The 23,142-nt window shown below is 46.8% G+C and overlaps 2 protein-coding genes across 4 annotated transcripts in view; one reads left to right on the top strand and one right to left on the bottom strand.

Annotated features, from left to right (window-relative positions):
- Positions 1–23,142, bottom strand: part of ASTN2 (astrotactin 2) — a 682,965-nt gene that overhangs the window by 165,998 nt on the left and 493,825 nt on the right. The window lies entirely within an intron of this gene.
- Positions 1,176–18,939, top strand: TRIM32 (tripartite motif containing 32). Its single transcript, XM_028714607.2, has 3 exons — positions 1,176–1,261; positions 8,227–8,300; positions 14,149–18,939. Exon 3 carries the CDS (start codon positions 14,202–14,204, stop codon positions 16,146–16,148), a length of 1,947 nt encoding a protein of 648 aa, XP_028570440.2. The 5' UTR covers positions 1,176–1,261; positions 8,227–8,300; positions 14,149–14,201; the 3' UTR covers positions 16,149–18,939.

Raw genomic sequence — 23,142 nt, 5'->3', positions numbered from 1 at the left:
GGCGAAAGGATTGTGGCTTATTAAGCCACCCTTTGAAAACCAGGTTCTTTCTGAATCCCCATGTCTGTGAGGCATGACAGGGCAGAGAGAGGACCAGGACCTCTGCAGGCAGCTCTTTATCTTCTCATAAATGGGAACCTTCTGCTTTCCCCAGAAAGCAGTGTGGTCTTGTGACTCCTACTCAGGTCTCCCCAAAACAACTTGTGGCTCTTGATGATGTAATTTGCTTTAAAAAGGGAAATATTAATATCACACACACACACACACACACACACACACACACACACAGCACAGTGATTATCCCATGTCCATTTAAATCGATTATTCTGGATCCATTTTAATGTAAAAGGTAAAGGTAAAGGGGCCCCTGACCATTAGGTCCAGTTGTATATGATTTTAATTATATCAATGTTCAATTGTTCTTTTATTTTAATGATTGATTTTTCTATATGTTAATGGTTTTTTTCAACCGTACACTTCTTTGAAAAAGGCGGGGTATAAACAACAACAACAACAACAACAACAACAACAACAACAACAACAACAACAGAACAAAAGCTTTGGGCAAACACGCACCCAACATACAAATAACACTTTTAAAAGTCTAAGTCTGGCTGATATAAGCGAACATTTGTCGGGTGCATAGCCCTTTTAAAAACAACAGCAACACACAATTGGGGGGGGGGGCGAGTTATGCAAAACAAAATTGATCTAACCCCCCCCCCCCCGCCAACCACCAAGTACAGCAAACGCTTTTTACACTCCCAAAGAAAAACAAAGTTGTTGTTGTGTGTGGGTTTTAAAGCCCTAAAGTCGCATTAAGGCTGGATGACTCTCAATCTCCATTATTGCTGCCATTATTATTATTATTATTATTATTATTTATTAATATTAAAATTAATAATAAAATATAATTATATTATGATTACAATTATTATTAATAATAATAATATATTATAATTACATAATTATTGTTATTATTAATAATAATAATGCCTGAAACAATTATCCGCCTCGGGTATTCCGCGGATTCGAACTCTTCAGTCCCAAAACTCCTCCTGGAGGCGGAGGAAAGAAGACCTCCCTTGAAGACTTCAACTCCCATGAAGCTTCGCAGGAGGCGACGTTGCCGAGCGAATGCGGGTTGTGCCAAGGGGAGGGGGGAGGGAGGAGTGGGAGTGGCAAAGGCCCCTTCGCGCAGGCGCAGAGGATGGTGGGGACAAAGGCTTGATGCAGCTGCAGGAGAGAGAGAAAGCTGCAGGTAGGGAGGGGCTCTGTTTTGTTTGAGGGGGGGCAAAGGGGTGGCCGCACCGGGGAAAGGGAGGGGGGCAACGGGCAGGAACTGGGTGACCCCAGCACATCTCCTCCCCAACCAGTTATCCCCATGCAACTTCCACCCTTCTCATTTGCGCCCAGAAAAGGCTGCTTCTTCCATCCCGCCGCGCCTCCTTCCCCCTCCGCTGCATCCCTAAAGCAGACGGTGCTGCGGGCGCTTCGCTTCCTGTGCAAAAAGAGAGCGAGAGATCTGGCCGTGCAAAGAGACGCGAGCATCATTCCCTCTGCAGGGAGGCCTTGCCAAAGTCCAGCTTCCGGCCCACCACAGATGCGGAAATCCGAACAAGGGGCGGGCGGGGGGGGGGGACCCGCCTTCAGAAAAAGCAACAAAGGACACGTCATTATTTTTTTCCAAAAACCACACACGCACAATACAAAAGCAGGTTGTTATTTTAAAACACTTCAGTTCTCCTAATTTCCAGCTGCTCAGTGCCCCTTAAAACGGCCATCTAGTCCAGCTTGGAGCACACTTTCTATTCCAAAGTAAGTCCCACGGTAGAAAGGATGTGCGAGAGGGGGGCCGAAAAGAGAGACAGCAAGCAGCAGCAGCACAACCTAAGTTTTGCAGTTCCTGGAGCCGCAATTCTGCATGCAGATTTGTGCCAAAGTTCCCTTTCAGGTGAAAGGAGCCCGCAGTCTTTTCCTGCATAGGGAGCCCCAAATCCTTCCTGAGCTACAAGCAGCGTTTATCTCTCAGGCGCTGAAGGGCATAATCTTCAGCCCCCCTGCAGGTCTGACAAGAGCTCCCTGAAAGAAGCCCCAGTGAGCTATGGCGTGCACACAAAATTTCATAGAGATCTATGCATAGAAAAATCTCTTTTTCTTTCTCCATGCCCAGCATGTGATCAGTGCTGCACCCGAATTTCGTACACCACAAAAGCCTCTAAGCCTCATGGGCCAAAAATTATTTTTACCCCTCCAGTTCCCTAACCTAGCAGTCAGGATGTTGGAATTAAGACTGGACAGGCATGACTTTAACTCCCTGGCTTAGTGCCATGTTTTATTTGGACAGCCATTTATTGTCTCTCAGCTTAATCTACCTCACAGGGCCACTGTGGAGATTATAAAGGTCGTGGGGAGAATCGAGAGCTGTTTGCAAGAAGGGTGGAAGGGGAAAATGTAATGATGTCATTTTGATAATTATTAATAAAATTCATTAGGGCACACTGTACACTTTCCTCCCTGCCTTCTCTCAAGTAAACTTCCAAGATAGCCTATGAAAAGTGTCCTGAGTGCAACTGCATTGCAATACATGCTTCCCTCTCCATGCCATAACATATACAAACCCAAATTTATCTTTGCTTTGATAAGTCACACAATTTAAGATAGAAAGCACTACGTAGAAAACACACACATTCACATTGCTTTGTGGATTCTTTGAAAACTGACAATCAACTTCCTAATCTACATTAGGGTAGCCTACCAATGTTGTCACCATCTCCTCTTTTTAAATTATTTTTGTTCCTTCACCTGTAGCAGCAGCCAGATAAGCAATTCATTTTTATACATACAGTATAGCACAATCAGTCTGCTCAGCAGGAGGAGACTGCAATCTCAAAATTGCCACATGTAATGCAACAGGGGCAGGATATTTAATGGCTGAGTTACAGGTCAGTAGAGGTGGGGGACCTGTGGCCTCCAGATGTTGGTAGACTGTACCTCTCATCACCTCTGACCATTGGCCATGCTAGCTGGGGCTGATGGGAATCAGAGTTCAACAACAATTGGAGGGTGGGCACGTGTTCCCCACCCCTGTGGTGCAGTACAAGAACTAGGAGATTGTGCCAAAGGCCTGATGAAAAAAAAGCTGGGTTTTGTGGAGAGAATTGAGGGAAATATATAGGATCACAGAGGTGTGTCAGGCAGAAGAGGAGATGCTGTTCTTGGTTTTGGTTTGGTGGTGGTTGTTTTTTTAAAAAGCCTCTGGTCCTTCAGAGAACTCATAGCAGTCTTTTAAATCAGGATGGGGGAATTTGTGGCCCTTCAGATGTAGTTGAACTCCCATCCGTCCCAGCCAGCATGGCCAACTTTTCAGGGATGATGGGAGCTGGAGCTGTCAAAGGTTCACCACCCTTGCTTTAAAAGAACACCCTTTACACATGCAGCAATAAACCTGCTAGCACATTTGCAAATCTAAGCAGAGTTTGGTATTATTATTTATTTTATTATTTTTTCAGTTTATACACTGCCCTATACCTGCAGGTCTCAGAGCGGTTCAGAGGGTAAAATCTGAATATAAAACCGCAAAATACATAATAAAAAACCCCCCAAACCAATACCTCCCTCCAACTCCTTTTAAAAGGGCATAGGATTTCAATCAAATCAACCAAATGCCTGCTTAAAGAGAAACGTTTTGCCTGGTGGCAAAAGGTGTATAATGAAGGCACCAGGCAAACTTCCCTGGGGAGAGCATTCCAGAGACGGGGAGCCACTGCAGAGAAGGCCCGTTCTTGTGTTGCCACCCTCTGGACCTCTCAAGGAGGCGGCACATGAAGGAGGGCCTTGGAAGATGATCTGAGGCTCCAGTAGGTTCATATGGCGAGAGGCAGTCCTTGAGGTATTGTGGTCCTGAGCTGTTTAAGGCTTTATATGTCAAAACCAGCACTTTGAATTGGGCCCAGAAACTAATTGGTAGCCAGTGCAGTCGGGCCAGGATTGGTGTAATAGGCTCAAACTGTCTTGATCCGGTGAGCAACCTGGCCGCTGAATTCTGCAGTAGCAGTTTCCGAACCATCTGCAGAGGCAGCCCTACATGGAATGCACTGGAGTAATCTAACCCAGAGGTTACCAAAGCATAGATGACAGTAGTTAGGCTATCCCTGTCCAGATAGGGGCGTAGCTGGGCCACCAGCCAAAGCTGATGGAAGGCACTCTGGGCCACTGAGGCCACCTGAGCCTCGAGCAACAGCAAAGGATCCAGGAGGACCCCCAAGCTACGAACCTGCTCCTTCAGAGGAAGTGTAACCCCATCAAGAGCAGGCGATCTCAGACCCAACTGGTCTAGGAAACCACCCACTAACAGTGCCTCAGTCTTATCTGGATTGAGCTTCAGTTTGTTGGTTCTCAAAGCAGTTTCTGTGCCAAAACTGGGTTTAAACCCTGATTGAAACGTCCAGGAAATCAGTTTCTTCCAAAAGCACCCAGATCTGGTTTGCAACCACTCCCTCCAGAACCTTGCTCAGGAAATGGAGATTAGCAACTGGCAGGCAGTTAGGTTTTCTGAATTGATATGGTTTCAGATAAGATCAAGGAATTGTAGGTTGAGATTCATGCCCTGGAAGGGGGGGTTGAGCTAGATGACCCTTGGGTTTCTTCCAACACTACAGTTTTGTGATTCTATGTAGAGCAACACCTTGGTAAAAATGTCCTGTCCCCACCGCAATGTTACCTCCTCATTGAGCATAAGAATATTCACCAATAGTTTAAAAACGAAAACCAGAAATAAAATACTTTTTAAACACAGTATCTGTAGCCATCTTCCCTATAGCGATATCCTGGAAAGTGCAGCTCAGTCAGAGGCTTGAAAAAGTATGTCTGTCTCCCTCTCCCCCCCCCCCCCAGGGTGGGCCCTAGTGGCTTCCCTACAGCTGGATCATTATGTACAGTGCTTGAACACCTGAAAGCACAATACAAAGTCTTTATTGGTAGTAGCATATTATTATTAGTGCACCTAGGACTGCGAATAAGTCCATTTACATCTGGCATAGGCAAACTCGGCCCTCCATAAGTTTTGGAACTATAGCTCCCATCATCCCTGACTACTGGTTCTGTTAGCTAGGGATGATGGGAGTTGTAGTCCCAAAAACATCAGGAGGGCCAAGTTTGCCTAAGCCTGATTTACATGAACAGATGTGGAGAGTAACTGCAGTAGAGAGTGTGACTGTGTTAAAGTTATCCCCTTAGTTATAAATTATAAAATGCTTTGGATTGGCCATACATTTGGCACGCCCAGCAAAGCCATACCATACTTGGGTAACCTTGTCAATATACAAAGTGGCACTGGATGTGGAAGGAAGACATAAGACCTCACTTTCCAGTCCGCTATATTCCATTCCTCTAATGGGTACTGGATTCCCTATTTCAGAAGAAGTCATCCGTGCAGTACATTATAGGGCGGCAGAACCACAATGAGGGCTATTCATTTCAGCTCCTGCGCTGGTGTTTTTGTTTGTTTTTACAGGGCTTAAAGTGTGTATAGTGTGTGTGTATAAAGTGTGACACCAAGGTTATTAAGAAAGGAGGGAATAAGCAGATAGTTTCGGATGGAAGACTATTCTAACTGGGTGTCAGCATTTGACGATTATAAATGACTCTGCCTCTCCCAGATCTCCTTATTCCCTCCTTCCTGAATAACTGTGGTGGTGCTTTTCCTCCTTAAGCCAGAAATGTCACCACATCACTTTAACATGGGCCACTATAAACCAACAGTGTGTTATTAGAGGGTTAAAACGAAATTGCTCTTTCAAATCTTTTAATTGCCTTGCTTGCAAGTACAGCAAAGTGGCTAAAGTGGTTTTGAGTGTTACAAGTTTAGACTTCCCTGAGACTTTTCAACTGGCCTTACAAATTAAGTAATATTTCTCCACAGTCAGCCTAAATCCGATCTGCCACAGTTTGAATTCATTGCTCCTTGCACTTCCCTTAATATTGGGGGGAGGGGGAGACTCGCCTGCAATAAACACTAAGGGTGTGGGGAGAGAGTCTTGTGTCCCTTTGTTATTAACCAAACTGGGATGCTTTGAGCCAGATCTGCTAATGTGCCATACTTCCTTGAATAAACGACAGACGTTTGGAAGGGCTTCCTTCTGATATTAAGGTGCCATTTCATCCTCACGTTAGCAGACCGCTTTGCCTGGTTTACATATGGCTCCAGCTGTATCCGTGGGTAATTTGCCTTATTTCCACATTCATGGAGTCTTGTTCAATCACTGTATCATGGTCACACTCAGTGGCGGGGGCTGAGGGCCCCCAAAAAATTCCAAGGAGGGGGCTGGGCCCCCTCAAAATTCAGTAGCGCCTATGCACACATGCTGCAGGGTGTTCTAACTTTACCTGCACAGCCCTGGCTCCCACAGTTGTGGGGGCAAGGCAGCGCACTTGGGCACACTTTTGCTAAGCAGTCTTCTAAGCAACTACACTCCTCCTATTTGAGAAGCCTCACTTAGGAGAGTTTCTGCTGAGCAACTGCTAACATGCTTGCCCCCTCCAAGCACCCCAACAATGCCAACTTCTTTCACTCAAGTGTGCACCTAGAGTACTGAAGAGTGTGTTTATAAGACTTGAAGCTGAATAAAACTGCTAGCAAAACACTTCATTTTTGTATTGTACTTACTCTCTTATGCATCACTTTAAACCTGAATACTAAAACCTCTGTTCAGTGTTAAAAACTCAGATATATAAGCTAGGTGCCAAATGGTTCCTTAAACCAAGGTTGCAGTCACCAAAACTGAATGTCTACTTCCTATTTTGGGGCAAGTGATGGATTGACTGTGAATGATTCTCAGTTAAACACCTGGCTAATTCAGATGACAACCTTAAACTAGATTAAGAGCTTTGATAACTTAAATAATAAAAGTCACATGGTCCAGGGACAGTCAACATATATATATATATTGGCCTATTCCAACCTCTTTTACTTAATGGCGACTGCTCCCAGGCTGCACAGAAAAAGCATTTTGGTTCCAGAAGTTCATTCCGATTGTGCAGATAAAATACAACTGATTGTATTCAGCAGGATGGGGTATTAGTGTGTGGAAACAGTCCAGATCCAGTGATTCCCAGATGGAGGTGTCAGGGGCCCAGGCATCTTCACTTAATCATAAGTGGTCAAAAGGCAGCTGCAAAATGTGCCTGGCTAATTTCGAACCCTGCCTCTATTGCCATTGTTAAAAGTGGAAGCACAGAGATACCAAGATGGTATGGTCTGGTCAGATCTTGTGGGTGCGAGCTCATTTGGCAGGAGCCATGGGGACAAGAGCTTAGGTGGCCACTGAACTGAAAAGTTATGGGGAAGACTGGAACATGATTTGTGGTGGGCAACCCACCTCTTCCCCCCAAAACTGCCTCCATCTTTCTCTCAGCTGCCCACCTCCCACCACGCCACCCAACCATTCTTCTCTCATTGTAAGCCTCTCCCCAACCACAGGAAAAATGTGTCCAGAATCTCAGCAGAAGAGCAAGCAGCTGGTGGAAAGGGGTGGGTGGGTGGGTGGGAACCACAAGCCATGGAATGGGTTAAGCCCACACTCCTCAGTCCACAGTTTCTCCCTTGCAGATCATTCCTTTTAAGCTATTCTCTCCCAGAACTGTCACCGCGCTCTGGGCTTTCGACATCATACAACAAAATTGTTCAGTAAACCCAAGCTCAGAGGGAGCCAATGCAACTGAGAATTCTGGTTCAGCTCAGTCAGCTTTAAATCTCCTCTGTTGGCTGTGCTTGTTAGGTTTTGCCCTAGTGCAAACATCTGCAAATGAAATTAATTGGAAAACAACAAAATAGAGTAAATGTACTTTTTTAGGGTGGGAGAGAGAAACAATTGTGACAAGCAAATTATACTCCAGCACTAATTTTATTCAAATTGGGCCCTACCAGGAAATTGTACCCAACTGATTCAGCTCACGCTTAGCACAGAGGGAAGTGAAAATAATATAGTGCTGGTCTCCTTCAGACTTTAGGTTTTTGTCTTTAGATTTAAATTTCTCCTGTTAAGAGCTGAATACAGCTTGGGAAGTGTTGGGCTTATTACTGCTTTGACAATGAATATACCTCCTTATTGCTAACCATGTTTCTTGTAGTATCTAAAGTACTTTCTGAGGGCAGGGTGGGGGCAGCTTGAAACTTGCTCATTAACTGCGATTTTCTTTCCCCTCTCTTTGCCTCTGTGAATCCAGGGAACTGCCTTGACACGAGACACACGAGACAAAGACTGCTTGGATGTCATTACGGATCATCTACCACAAGTGAGGTAAAGACCAAGTTGGCTGTGTTGCTGAATTATTTCCAGTAACTGCATCCGAACACGCAGGGGGACGGGGACACACACACACACACACACAGTATTTATGATGTGAATTTAGTACCAATAAAACACTACTTAGTTTCACCAGTCACAAATCTGCCTTGTTATTAAAACCGATTGCAGTTTATCGCTAAGAAGTAGATCTCTGCAGAATGTGGCCAGTGTCTTATTTAATAGTGCCTGGAATCCTCCATCCCCTTCTGGTTATCTAGAACAGTGTTTCCCAACCGGTGTTCCGCGGCACACGAGTGTGCCGTGAGACGTTGCCTCGTGTGCCGCGAGATGCCTGGAGGGAGGCGGGCGAGTCGGGCGGCGAGAGGCGGGGCGGCGGCGGCGAGGAGAGGCCGCGCCTCCTGCTGTTGCCTGGCACTCCTCCTCGCAGCCGGAAGCGCTGCCTGGGCGCCTCCGCGCGACTCTGCCTCGCTGGGTTTGGTCTCCCAGCAGAGACGGGTCACACGCGCCCCTCCCTCCCTCCCTCAGCCTGCGCGGAGGGAAAGCCAGAGAGAGGCATCGCTCCTGCGCGGCGGGAGAGGGAGCAGCCGGAGCGATGCCCCAAACGAACGGGACCGGAGGGGAAATCCTCTCCGAGGCGGATTGAGCGCAGCTGAGAGAAGCCTTTCGAGGAGCTGCCGTGTCCCCTGGAAACCCCCTTCCCAGCTCTGCCTCAGCCGCCGCCGCCTCAGTTGCCGCCGTCCCTCAGTCCCTCGCTCTGCTGCCTCCTCCCACCCCCAAAGCTTGGAGGTTCCCCAGCAAGGGGGAGGGAAAAAAATTTCACTTTTGTGCGTCCCTCCCGGCGTGACGCTGCGCGCTGACGTCACGGGGCGGGGCTTTAATGGTGGTGTGCCGCGAGATTTTTTTTCAGTAAACAGGTGTGCCGTTGCCCAAAAACATTTGGGAAACACTGATCTAGAAATTCCCCTGCACTTCTGCCTCTTTGCAGTCATACTTTGTAGGCAGCTGATAAGCAGAAGATGTGCAAATTCATTGTTTAACTGCAACCTCCCCCCCAACAGCTAACTGTTTTTGTTTTGTAAAAGCCCAGAGCCCCCTCTTTTGTTAAAAAGCCACCAACTTTCTCATTCTCCACTTTTCGGAGCTCATTTCAGAAGCTCCTCTGTGCACTTTACCAAGCCAAGAAACCACAAAGAAACTCGCGCATCTGCTAGTCTTGTACTTGTGCAGATAACAAGCAATATCTCCTGGAAGCGCATTTCCAGCAAGTTCAGTGTCTTGCAGCATCCATGGAAAAATCTAATAATCAGATTCTGCTTGGTAGCAGGTTAGGGAGTTTTCACCACTCAGGTATTAAAGTTGCTATGATAGGTAGGGCTGTAGCATTATGGGCTGCAGATGAGGACCCACACAAAAAAAAGCAGTAAAAACAGTCCCTGCACATAGAAAATCAGTATGCTGGAGAGAAGACTAGGGCAGAACCCTTCACCCTGACATGCTAGCTTTCTATGGGTAGGGATTTTGTTGCTCTTGTTCTAAAAATATTTATATGGAGAAGCATTTGGGCACATGGGTCCCCTATCTGCTTTATGAAAGTGCTCTAGTCCTTCCCAATTTGGATGAAAACAAGGCTTCTGTCTAACCCAGGGGTTGCCAGTGTCATGCATCTCTAGCCTCATGTTTTCTAATAACCCCAGTGGTTGTGCAGGATTTCTCTCACCCACCCTCCCCTCCTTTAATGGAAAATAGGTAAAGGTAAAGGGACCCCTGACCATTAGGTCCAGTCGTGGGCGACTCTGGAGTTGCAGCGCTCATCTCGCTTTATTGGCCGAGGGAGCCGGCGTACAGCTTCCGGGTCATGTGGCCAGCATGACAAAGCCGCTTCTGGCAAACCAGAGCAGCGTACGAAGATGCCGTTTACCTTCCCGCTGGAGCGGTACCTATTTATCTACTTGTACTTTGACGTGCTTTCGAACTGCTAGGTTGGTAGGAGCAGGGACCGAGCAATGGGAGCTCACCCCGTAGCGGGGATTCGAACCACCCACCTTCTGATCGGCAAGTCCTAGGCTCTGTGGTTTAACCCACAGCGCCACCCGCGTCCCTATTTGGAACATAGGAACTGCCTTATAGCAAGTTAGACAATTGGTTCACCTAGCTCAGTACTACACCACCTGCTGGTATCTCTTTCGTCATCTGCTCCCTGATCCTTTTAGCTGGAGATGTTAGGGATTGCACCCAAGATCTTCTGCATACAAAGTTTGTATTCTTGTGCAGAACTGGAAGCTTTCCCAATTGCAAATCCACGAGAAAGATGTAGACCATCTCTATCCTACCACATAATGGCTTAATGATGCCACCTGTTTTGTGTGGCTCTTTTTCAATGGCTTTCAATGGCTTAACTACTTTGAAGACAGCACAGCTGGAATCCCGAGAATGCAGAGTTTAATATAAAGGAAAGGAATAGGGAAGTGGTTTGGGAACCTGGATAACAATACTGTCTCATTAGATTGACTATACAGTATGTGCAAGATACCTGGCTGTTACAAGACTCATTAAGGATAGTTGAGAAGGGAAATTACATGTACTTTACCAAAAAAAACGCCCATGTGGAGGGGGTTGCTTAGGAATGTGACCCTGCACAGGGAAATGCACAGGATTTTTGCAATCATTTTTTTAAGCACCTGATTAACCCCTGCTGTACCAGCACTGATTGGGACACTTGAGGCTTGAAAGCATAAAGCCTGTTAAGAGACATCAAATCTATGGTTTTTGTTGAAGTTTCTTGCTTTGAAAGATTGTTTTGGGTGACTAATACCAGGAGTGGTATATTGCCCTCACCTAGTCCATTTCCTTTGTTCTTCACATTTTTCCCAAACTCATCTCCGCAGTAAGCAGTGTTACATGGTCTTTGACGTGTAACCTAAGAGGATCTTTATTTTGCCATTCCTGATACCCAACAAATGGTACAGCTCCACAGGGGTGAACAAATGTATGTAAACACATGAACCTCCATTATATGGAATCAAGCCACTAGCCCAGTACCGCATGCTCTGACTGGCAACATTGCTTCACAATCTCTAACCTTAATCCAGGTAGCATGAAAACTCCCACTGAGTCATGGCCTTCCTATTCTGAAGCTACATTACAACGAGCCAGATCATTGGTCTTTCCTTCTACTCCACTTTTAAGTGGCTCCACAGGGTCTCAAGCACTCTTTCACACTAAACCTTTTTAACTAAAACCTGTATATGTTGCATGCAGAGCATGCCTGCATGTACCTAATCCAGCGCTGTATGTTGCTTACTGACAGCAGACGCCAAGGGACTCCCCATGAGCAGAGCTCTGGTGTTGAGCTATGCTCCTCTCATGAACACAGAAAACCATATTATCTAGCTCATCTTATCTGTTTGTTCTTAACTGGAAGCAGTTCTCCAGAATTTCATTCAGGAGTCCTATCCCCTGCCCCATCTTACCTGAGGCTGGTGACTGGACCTGTGGCTTGAGGTGCACAGATCATATGCTCTACTCCTGAACTGTGGTCATTCTCTCCTGTTATGAAGGCACTTTCTGCTGTGCCTTCCACTGCTCCACCTAGTCAGTATTGCCTGCACTGCCTGGAAGGAGCTCACCAGGGCTTCAGACAGGAGACATTCACAGCCCTACTGCCTGCAGTTGCCATTAGAGATTGAAGTTGGGACCTTTTACATGCACATCAGACGCTCTGCCACAGAGCCATGGCTCTTCAGAGTGGCTCTCTAGCGACTGAGCCAGGCATCTCTCCCAGCATTGCAACTTCACATCTTTTAAGGATTCCAGAAATTGAATCAAAGTCCAATATGTGTCTGAATCATGCACTCTCTACATCGCTCTGGCCCCTCACCAGCTACATGCACGCAGCTGAAGCTGTGTGAAGGTGATCTAGTCCCTAAAAGAATCTGTTCATTCATGCCACCCCCACATTTCCCCTCCCAAGCCTGACTAACCCCCCAAATTGAGATATTTTGCCCCCAAAATATAAATCGGTGTTATAGGTTGTACCCCTCCACTAAGTTACACACAGAGTAGACACACAGAAATTAACCAGGTAAGAGGAACCTTTGCCCCCCCCCCCAGCTGTTGCTGGACTAGAACTCCCATTATCCGTGTCCATTGGATATATTAGCTGGGGCTGGTGGGAGTTAGTCCAGCAACAGCTGGAGGTCCACAGCTCAAATCAACCTAAGTTGGTCATGACCATTATTTTGGCCATGTCTGCTCTTAGAAGAAATACTACTGCAGCTCTCCATTCTCTCTCCCATATGTCCTTCTCATCTCATACTCTTTTCTCTGTTAGTCTATTTGTCCCCTCATTATTCTATACCATGCTAGGAATATGGTAACCTGCCTTATACTGCAAAATACATTTTCCCATGTATCCTAGTAGCATCTGCTGTGAATGGCCTCCAGGATCTCAGGCAGAGGAAGATCTTTCCCATCACCTGCTAATTCAGGAGTGGGGAGCCTTTGGCCTTCTGTGTGCTGCTGACCTTCAACTCCTACTAGCCCTAGAAAGCATGATCAATGCCTAGGGATGATGGGATATGTAATTCCACAACATCTGGAGAGCCAAAGGTCCCCCATCCCTGTTCTAATTGGAGCCTTTTAACAGGAGCTGCCAGGGATTGAATTTGTGACCTTCTGCATGCAAAACAGGTGTGCTGGCAATGAGCTGCAGTCCTTCTCTCAATCCAAATCATGTTAAACAGATCTGATTTATTAAGGTGGATTATATTTAGCATCAGCTCTGAAGAGTAACATTCTGCTTGAGAGGCATTCCTACCTAGGTTGCGCTAGATCAGGGGTCTGCAACCTAAGGCCCATGGGCCACAAGCGGCCTGTGGGGGTCGTTTAACCTGCCCATGGACCGCCCGCTCAGTCGGCTCCTGTGCGCCGCACTAAACCGGTGGGGAACAGAGCAGGGACCGCCTTCTGTGATGCTGTCTGGCCTCCCATTGGCTGCAGGAAGCTGCACACGCCTCCTCTGCACCAGAAGGAGTGCCAGAAATAGCGTTTGCACGTGTGTGCACTCAGGCCCACCGCGGCGTCTGCGGGACCATGAACCGCCCCAAGCCACAAAAACTTTGCTGACCCCCGAGCTAGATGCTCCATGCTAGCCCTTTACTTATTTGGCATGTGCAGAGCCTTTGAAAGGCCAGGGGTACATACTGTGCTCCTCTCAAAAGGCTGTTCCACATTCAGACCTGCTCAGTGCCAAAGCTGCTGCAACTTGCGAACTTTCCTTTCCACTTGGGGCAGTTCAGCTGTGAAGGTTAAACTTCCTATTTAATTGTACCTTTTGAGCCCATGGCTTTATTTAGTGTGACAAAAAACAAAGAAACAAACCCAAATCTGGGTATTTTGTGTGTGTGTGTGTGTGTGTGTGTGTGTGTGTCTGTCTGTGTGTGTGTGTGTGTGTGTGTGTGAGAGAGAGAGAGAGAGAGAGAGAGAGAGAGAGAGAGAAAACTGCAACCCACTCAAAGCTTGAAGGGTGTGGTGGCCAAGAGGTGTAATGAAAGCAGTAGGTTGCATGCACTGGATTATTGTGAGATAATGGCTTGGCATAGGTAGAGGGATGCAGAAGTAAGGAATCTCTCACTTGGGCCAGTGAAAGCTCTTTCTATGTCCTTTTTAGTCTTAAAAGATCCCTGCTCCACACCAAAAATGTCATGAGATCTAGAAGCCTGACACTTTTTTTAAAAAAAGCAAAAAAAGCAGTGCAATTAAATCAGCCTGGTTCAGAATACTGGAAGGGCTAAGCACCCACTAGGACTTAAATATTGTATTCTTCTCTTTTCCCAAACAGCATCAAAAACATCTGAGATAAATGCAGCCACTCTCGACCTCACCTGCAAAGTCATGGCTGCTGCCCCTCATCTCAATGTGGACGCACTCCGTGAAGTCTTGGAATGCCCCATCTGCATGGAATGTTTTACTGAAGAGCACCTAAGGCCGAAACTGCTGCACTGTGGGCATACCATCTGCAAACAGTGCACTGAGAAGCTCCTGGCCAACAGCATCAACGGGATACGATGTCCCTTCTGCAGCAAAGTCACGAGGATCACCAGCTTGGCTCAGCTGACGGACAACCTGACCGTGCTGAAGATCATAGACACAGCAGGACTCAGCGAAACAGTTGGCATCCTCATGTGCAAGGCTTGTGGGCGGAGGCTCCCCAAGCACTTCTGCAAGAGCTGTGGCATGGTCTTGTGTGAATCGTGCAAAGAAGCTGAGCATGTGCAGCAGGGGCATGGCGTGGTTGCTATCAAAGAGGCGGCCGACGAACGGAGGAGGGAATTTGGGGCCCGGCTTGGCCAGCTGCGAGAGCTCATGGGGGACCTGCAGAAAAGGAAGGCAACTTTGGAAGGAGTTTCGAAAGACCTCCAAGTAAGGTACAAAGCCGTCCTGCAGGAGTATGGGAAAGAGGAGCGCAAAGTCCAAGAGGAGCTTGCTAGATCCCGAAGGTTCTTCACCACTTCCCTCTCTGAGGTGGAGAAAGTGAACAGCCAGATCATGGAGGAGCAGGCTTACCTGCTGAACATCGCCGAGGTGCAGATTGTGTCACGGTGTGACTACTTCCTTGCCAAAATCAAACAGGGAGACATAGCCCTCTTGGAGGAAGAGGGTGATGAAGAGGAGCCTGAACTGATGAACAGCCTCCCCAAAGAGCTGACCCTGCAAGAAGTTGAGCTCCTCAAGGTAGGCCATGTTGGGCCGCTGCAGATTGGACAAGTGGTTAAAAAACCCAGGAGCATCAATGTGGAGGAATCGCAGGTGGAGATGGTGGCAGTGGCCTCTGTCTCTTTCAGGGAGGCAAATGTGGCTGACGCAGAGGTCAGCTCGCTGCCCAGTTGCTCCTCACCCACCAAACCACGCATGCCAGAGGCAGCAGCCAGCATTCAGCAGTGCAACTTCCTCAAGAAGATGGGGTCTAAAGGCAGCACTCCGGGGACTTTCAACCTGCCCGTTAGCCTGCATGTCACACCCCAGGGGGAGGTGCTTGTAGCAGATCGCGGAAACTTCCGAATCCAAGTCTTTACCCGCAAGGGCTTCCTAAAGGAGATCCGCCGGAGTCCCAGTGGCATTGACAGCTTTGTGCTCAGCTTTCTCGGAGCAGATCTGCCCAACCTGACTCCTTTGTCTGTCACCATGAACTGCAATGGACTGATTGGCGTGACTGACAGCTACGACAACTCTGTGAAGGTGTACACGATGGACGGGCACTGTGTGGCGTGCCACAGGAGCCAGCTAAGCAAGCCGTGGGGCATCACTGCCCTCCCGTCGGGGCAGTTTGTAGTGACGGATGTGGAAGGGGGGAAGCTTTGGTGCTTCACAGTAGACCGCAGCATTGGGGTTGTGAAGTACAGTTGCCTGTGTAGCGCTGTGCGCCCCAAGTTCGTGACTTGCGACACCGAAGGGACTATCTACTTCACCCAGGGGCTGGGCTTGAACCTTGAAAACCGCCAACACGAGCACCACTTGGAAGGAGGCTTTTCGATTGGTTCCGTTGGCCCAGATGGCCATCTTGGCCGGCAGATCAGCCATTTCTTCTCGGAGAACGAGGACTTCCGGTGCATCGCAGGGATGTGCGTGGACGCCCGGGGGGACCTGATCGTTGCAGACAGCAGCCGGAAGGAAATACTGCATTTTCCAAAAGGGGGTGGCTATAACATCTTAATCCGGGAGGGACTCACATGCCCCGTTGGCATAGCCATCACCCCCAAGGGACAGCTCTTGGTCTTGGACTGTTGGGATCATTGCATTAAGATCTACAGTTACCACCTGAGGAGGTACTCCACACCTTAAGAGGAAAAAGGCATGGTGTGTGTGTGGGGGGGGGGGGTAACACGTGTGTCCACACAAGAGATTCCTTTGTTGTTCCTAGTAGACTGACTTGTCATTCAGTGCCATAGTTTTCAAGCAGAGTGTGCCACAGTCCTGGCTGAACTGGTGCAGCGGCCACCTTTTTTGTGTGTGCTCTTAGAAGAAAAGATAGGCAATCTCTGTGTTTGTGTGTGCGCATTTTATTATTATTAAAATAGAAGTTAGCTAAGTAAATCTCCTGAGTAAGTGGAGAATGCTGATAAAAGAGAGCTGGGATTTTTATTAGTCCTGCCTTGCACCCGTAGGTTCCACCCCCACTTTCTGCCACTGCATGGGCTCCAGCACCAGTCTCTTTTCATTGGCCTTTTCACCACAGTAGCTGGTAGTACTTTCCCCACTACTGAATCCTTTTAATTTCCCAACCGTGTTGGTGCAGCCCACCCATCACAAACACTTCATCACCACAGTCCTGGTTTGAAATCAACCCCCCTCCTCCCCAAACCAGGGTCTCACCCATCCTTACAGTGCCAACAGAGCCCTAGCGCTCAACATGTGTTAATGTGTATGTGTGTGTGTGTGTGTGCAAGAGAGAGACTGACTTTGTGCCCATTGATCATTCTGAAGTTAGACTGCTGCAATTGCAGGAAACTTGACTTGAAGCTAAAACTGTCTCCTAGGATTCTATGTTCATGAACCTTTTGTTTTCAACAGCAGCGATAGCCTTGCTGGATGGGAACTGATCCGAGATTTGTTTTTGATTCATGACTTTTGTGTTGTCTCTCGCTTGGAAGAAAAAAAATGTCTTGGAAAGCCATGTTTCTTGTTGATGTTTTTGCTAGGGGAAGGAGAAATTGGGAGTAAACAAGATCAAATCTGACAAACGATATGTTTAACCCTGCACCTTCAATATCCAGCATTCCACACCGCTGCACTGCCTGATGGGTTTCCACTAGTTGCACCGTACGGAAAAGCTACTTGTCCGTAAGATGGGGGAAAGGCAGCTTTTTATTTCATTACAGGGGATCTCCCCCCGCACACCATGTCTTCACGTCTCAATTCCTTTCACAGCAAAATGCTATGTTGCCAGCGATGCCGCTAGGCCTTATTTAAGGTAACAGACGGGTTTGCGCATCAGCCAGTGGGCATATGGCTTGGGTCAGATGAAGCGTGAAACCACAGCTGGGTGAATTAGCACACCCTAGGCATGCCCAAAAAAGGACAAGAAACACACCCTCTGATGTAACCGAAATGTCTCAGAGAGAAAGGAAACCAGCTTGTTAAGCATAAATAGGACACAGTCGCCCAGCGTTAATCTGCCAGAATTAACGGTGTTCACTTCCAGCGGTGCCCTTGCAAAATTGCTGGGGCAGGGGAAATGATTTCAAGCTGGTTCTGTAGTGGCTTGGATTGCTGGAAGGAGAAAAATAGTCACAGCTCGCCAAAGCTCCAGTTATCATGGCCCTTGCATTCTCAACGTGGGCTGGGGAAGGCTCTGGCTGTGCCAAGCAAGAGTGGAGCGTTAATTGGTCTGAAATGCTTTGGATGTGACAGGTATTATGTAGAACATAGAGGATCACTACGCTCCCACTGTAGTTGCAAGAGCTGGATATATAGATACCTTTCCTACTAATTTACTCTTGCGAAAAGGGGGACTGGCAGGCTGCTCTCTCTCCAAGCTTCCTTTTAGTTTTTCCCAAAGACAGTTCAGGAAAGGCAGGGTTACAGTTAAGGTGACAGATACCAAAAAAAGTGCAGGAGTGTGAATAATTAGGGGGCACAACCCAGACACACACACACACACACACACACACACACACACACACACACCTGCCTGACTGTAGCACCTAAAAACACCACAGATCTTATTCTGTGCTAGTGTGGCTCTGGAACTCTGTCCTAAAGATCCCACTTGGAATGAATTTTGCAGACTGAGTTTGTTTGTGTTCATTCTCTTAATGACATGCAGAGTTGTGTGATTTTTGTTAAGTGTGTGATGTGAAGAGAGTAGAGGGGCATAATATTCATATAATAATGATTATGATTATTAATTAAATTTATATACCGCCCCATACCTGCAGGTCTCAGGGTGGCTCACAGGATAAAATCAGAATATAAAACCACAAAATACATAATCAAAATAAAAACAAAAACAACCCAATAACACACACACACACACACACACACTCTAAAAGGGCATAGTTAGGGAGAAAGAAGACCTGGATGATAGTATTGGTGAGTTGATAACTTGTCCCTCTGCTATTGGGACCCTTACCCAAACCTTATCTTTTTTTTAAGCTGTTATATTTCCAAGTTTCATCATCATGAGAAACAGAACCTTGCTTTAGTTCCAACATAAGCAGACCTTTTCATGCTGGATTGCACATAAGATACTACATAATGATCTACAGCACACTGAAAGGGTACTATTTTTATTTTTAAGATAGATTTGATTGCAGCCAACTTTGCTTCTAAATTAGGTGGATTGTATTTATGGTAATATCCCAAATACAGCGACAGTGACCCACAATCCCAGTTGTGTGAATGAAATGGAAAGCTGATGGTGTGGACTGCCCCTTCCTGTGTGGATTTTAGCTTTAATGGGTGGGCCCTGCCAGTGAGCTTTTATACCAAACTGAGAGACAAAGAATGGCTTCAGTATGTAGAAACAACTGAGATTGCAAATAATCACCTGGATTGGGGTATGTGTGTGTCTCTTCTGTCTAATGGCTGTGCTGCCTTCACCCACGGCCCTTCGATAAACATTATATTTATAGCTGCCACCTATCAATTTTTTTTTGCAATTTTGAAATGTTTGCTTTTATGAACTGGCTGTTGCACACAGCCTGTGCCAGACTGATTCGCAGAAGCAATATTGTGTTTTATAAATAAGCACTTGCCGCATACGCTGTTCCAGGGAGCATCTTTTGTAGTCAATATCCCACTACAGAGAGCATTTGGGAAAGCCATAGGTTCATTTAAGTGGACTTAAAGCCCACTCTTTTCTGCTGACAGAGCACTCGACTGCCTTGGCTTTAGCCAAATAGCCACATTGCAGTTTAAGCGAAGCCCACCATCTGTTCCACTCTCCCGACAGCAAATGGGCAGAGAGGAGAGGAACAGCACATTTTAGTTTATGGTGCGTTTGTGATTCACAGAGGTCCACCCCACATGCTCGCTGTATGGTGTGTGTGTGTGGGGGGGCTCTTTGCATCTGCTCTGCTGTCCTGTTTTCAGCACAGATGGTGGAAGACACAGGACGTTTCTACCCCAGCTGCAGTCCACGTGCCTCTCTTGGCAAAGCAGAACTCTCTGAATTGGCCTTTCCTGCTTTGGTGAGGAGAGAATCGCTTTTGCAAGCAGCTGCTAAGCCAGAGTTCTTACTGAGTGATGATTCACATGGGCTATATGTTTAAAACAGGATCATACAACTTGAAACAGGCTTGGCTTCCCCCAAAAGAATCCTGGGAAATGTGGTAAGCTAAGGGTGTTGAGTGGAGAAGGCACTGGCAAACTACTCCAGTATTTTACCAAGAAAACTCCATGGACATAGAAAAGGAGAAGCTTTGAGAAGAAAGTGAGAGTTTCCAAGGCATGCTCTGGTTCATGGTGTCACCGAGAGTCAAAGACGACTAAGACGACTAAACAACAACAACAAGGGTGTTGAGAGTTGTTACGAGACCCCTGTTCCCCTCACAGAACCACAGTTCCCAAGGAAGAGGGAAATATTACTATTATTTTCATAAAATGTATATACACTCAAACCTCGGAACTCGAATGGCTCCGCTGCTGAACGTCTCAGTTCCTGAATGCGAAAAACCCGGAAGTGTTCCGGTTCTCGAAAGTTCCTCGGAACTCGAACGTCTGACGCAACTTCCGCTTGAGTGCAAGAAGCTCTTGCAACCAATCAGAAGCCACGACTCTGAACTCAAACGTTTTGGAAGTCAGACGGTCTTTCGGAATGGATTACGTTTGAGTTCTGAAGTTTGACTGTACTGCTCAATTGTAATAAATCCTCAAAGCAGTTTACAAAAATATTGTTAAACCACTCTGAGAACTGTTAGCTCTGTGAGGGGAATAGCGAACTGCAGTTTAACAAGCTTCCAATTCCTTGGGGGGAAGTGATGAGCACTTAAAGTAGTATGATAATGATCTGAATGTATAATACAAACAGGGCCTACCACAGATCCATTAATTTCAAACAAATGTTGAATCATATCCTCAGCCCCTAACAGGAATGCCTCTGCTCCTTTGGGTTCATTTTCCTCTTTCAACTGAGATGAAGTGTTGTTTCCCTTCTGGACAGCTGAGCACGGTCAGCTCCCAAATGGGGCTACATTTGGTTCCACACATCTCATCCCATTACCTTTCTCTTAATGTAAAAATGTCTACACGTCTGTGTATGCAGGGAGGCACACCTAAGTGTTGTAGAAACCATTTTGAGTTTGGTGTGGGGGTGGCCCCTGTTTCGCTTCCAACACTGAAAGGCACTCAAATTCGCTATTGGTATACACATATGTGGATTAATAAACAGCTGGGTAACTGTTTTGTCACTTGCACAAATGTGTTTTGCTGTGCCTTTTGTTTCTGGCTGTGTGTTTGAGGGTGCATTGTGTTTTTAGAAGGCTGAGTAATAGAGAGGAAATTGAATTAAATGTTCACTGCAAAAATAATAAGAAGAGAAAAGGCTGGTGTTATTAAAAACACTTCATCTCCTCTCTCGCCTCCTCCCTCCCCCTTAATGGCAGGTCTGTTTCACAAGGTCTTAAAAACAAATTATGCTTGCTAGGTAGGGAAGAAACAGAAGCATTCTCTCTTGTGCTATTAGGAGATGCAGTAATTGCAACAGCAGCAAACAGAAATTCCTGTGGGCGTACACAGGGTAACTTCATCAAGTTTGACTCCCTGCTACTCAGATATTAGGGGTTTCTTTTCCTTTATTGTATTGGCTCCTATTATTTCTTAAACACAAAGAGAAGCAGCCTGAACACAATCTCTCTCTCTTTTTTGCAGCAGCTGCAGCAGAAATTTTAGGTAAAGGTAGGGCTAGACCCCCACCATCTCCTCTAAAGCATCAAGAAGCAAAGAATTCATATTTTCTCTATGTGTTTTGGGTGTATAGGAATCTATCTTATACTGACTCAGACCACTGGTCCATCAAGCTCAGTACTGTGTACAATGACGGGCAGCAGCTCTGAAAAGTTTTGGGTAGGAATCTGGTGCTTCTGGGGTTTGAACCTGGAACTTTCTGTGTGCAAAGCAGATGCTTGACCATTGAGTTATGGCTCTTCTCTGAATCTTCCAGTGAAGGACTCTGTGTATCTTCACCTAGATCAGGGACACACACCTTTAGTGGTAGCTCTCAAGCTTGGGCATTGAATCTCAGGCAAATTAATCCCGTAGTCAAGGGTCAGTTTCTGAGGATATACTCAGCACACCTATATAAACATGATTTTGTGTTTAAATGGTGAACTAATGGGGTGTCCCACGGCTCAGCTGTGACATCTTTGCACCACCAAGTGTGTTGTTTTGCAGCATTTTACAATATTGGTAGATCTTGTGTGATGAATTTAAAACAGTGTTGGAGAACCTGTAACCCAGGCTTCCTCAACCTCGGCCCTCCAGATGTTTTGAGACTACAGTTCCCATCATCCCTGACCACTGGTCCTGCTAGCTAGGGATCATGGGAGTTGTAGGCCAAAAACATCTGGAGGGCCGAGGTTGAGGAAGCCTGCTGTAACCCTTCAGGTGCTGGACTCTTAACACCCTGCCACCCCCCTCGCCCCTCTGTGCATGGCTAGTGGTCAAGGATGATGGTAACTGGAGGACTTCTTGAAAGCTAGATGTTCCCCATCCCTGTTTTAGAGCAGTGGGGATGTGTCTCTGTGATGACAACAGCCATTCCACTAATCTTCCATCTTGGAACTCTTTGCCCTTTTCCTTAGGTGTGTTGCTTAAGGTATATAGGCTCAGCAACAGGTTCAATCCCCAGCATCTCCAAACTCTGGAAGAACATGGAGAGAGCTACTCAGAGTAGACAATATGAATCAGTCCAGGACAGCTGCATATGTTTAGGATGGGATGGTTGAGGCAGACGGTAGCTGGTGTAATGGCTGTCCCCAGTGAAATGTTGCAATTTCCCCAAACAAATTCTTTCTCCTTAAAAAAAAGGTCAGGGTAGTTTCTCTCCTTCTGCCCTCACACTGGTGAAGCAATGCAAGAGGAATTAGATAACAGAACAGCAGATACCAGAAACATGATCACTCATTGGTGTTTTGTTGTCTTGGTCTTGTGGTTTCAATCAACTAGTATATAACTGAGGACCAGTGTGGTATAGGAGTTAGAGCAGTGATTCATGGCTTAAAATCCTCACTCGGACATGAAGCTTTGCTAGGTGACACTCAGCCTTACAGGATTGTTGTGAGGTTGGGGGTGAGGTGGGTGGAGAGAAGATAACAATGGTTGGCTCTTTTGTGGAAGAATAAGGCATTCAAAAATGATAAGCAAAGAAACAATAACCTGGTTTCAACCCTCACAAACCCTCTCAGCTACAGTTGTTACGCTACTTCCCAAGAAGGAACTCTACATTATTTGAAAGCCGGGTTATTGAAAGCAAAAATGTCACAACACCCTGCCCTGACGCAAAATGCAAAGATGCTTATTTGCATAAAAGGTAAAGGGACCCCTGACCATTAGGTCCAGTCGCGGACGACTCTGGGGTTGCGGCGCTCATCTCGCTTTACTGGCCAAGGGAGCCGGTGTACAGCTTCCGGGTCATGTGGCCAGAATGACTAAGCCGCTTCTGGCAAACCAGAGCAGCGCATGGAAACGCCGTTTACCTTCCCGCCAGATAGGTACCTATTGATCTACTTGCACTTTGATGTGCTTTTGAACTGCTAGGTTGGCAGGAGCTGGGACGGAGCAGCGGGAGCTCACCCCGTCGCAGGGATTCGAACCGCCGACCTTCTGATTGGTAAGC

This window comes from Podarcis muralis, chromosome Z, assembly GCF_964188315.1.
Source record: "Podarcis muralis chromosome Z, rPodMur119.hap1.1, whole genome shotgun sequence".
NCBI lineage: Eukaryota > Metazoa > Chordata > Lepidosauria > Squamata > Lacertidae > Podarcis > Podarcis muralis.
Note: the sequence above shows the minus strand (reverse complement) of the source record. Positions and strands in the feature narration are given on the sequence as shown.

Coding starts and splice junctions, on each gene's coding strand:
- TRIM32 (XM_028714607.2), top strand. CDS start 14,202: ATGGCTGCTGCCCCTCATCTCAATGTGGACGCACTCCGTGAAGTCTTG.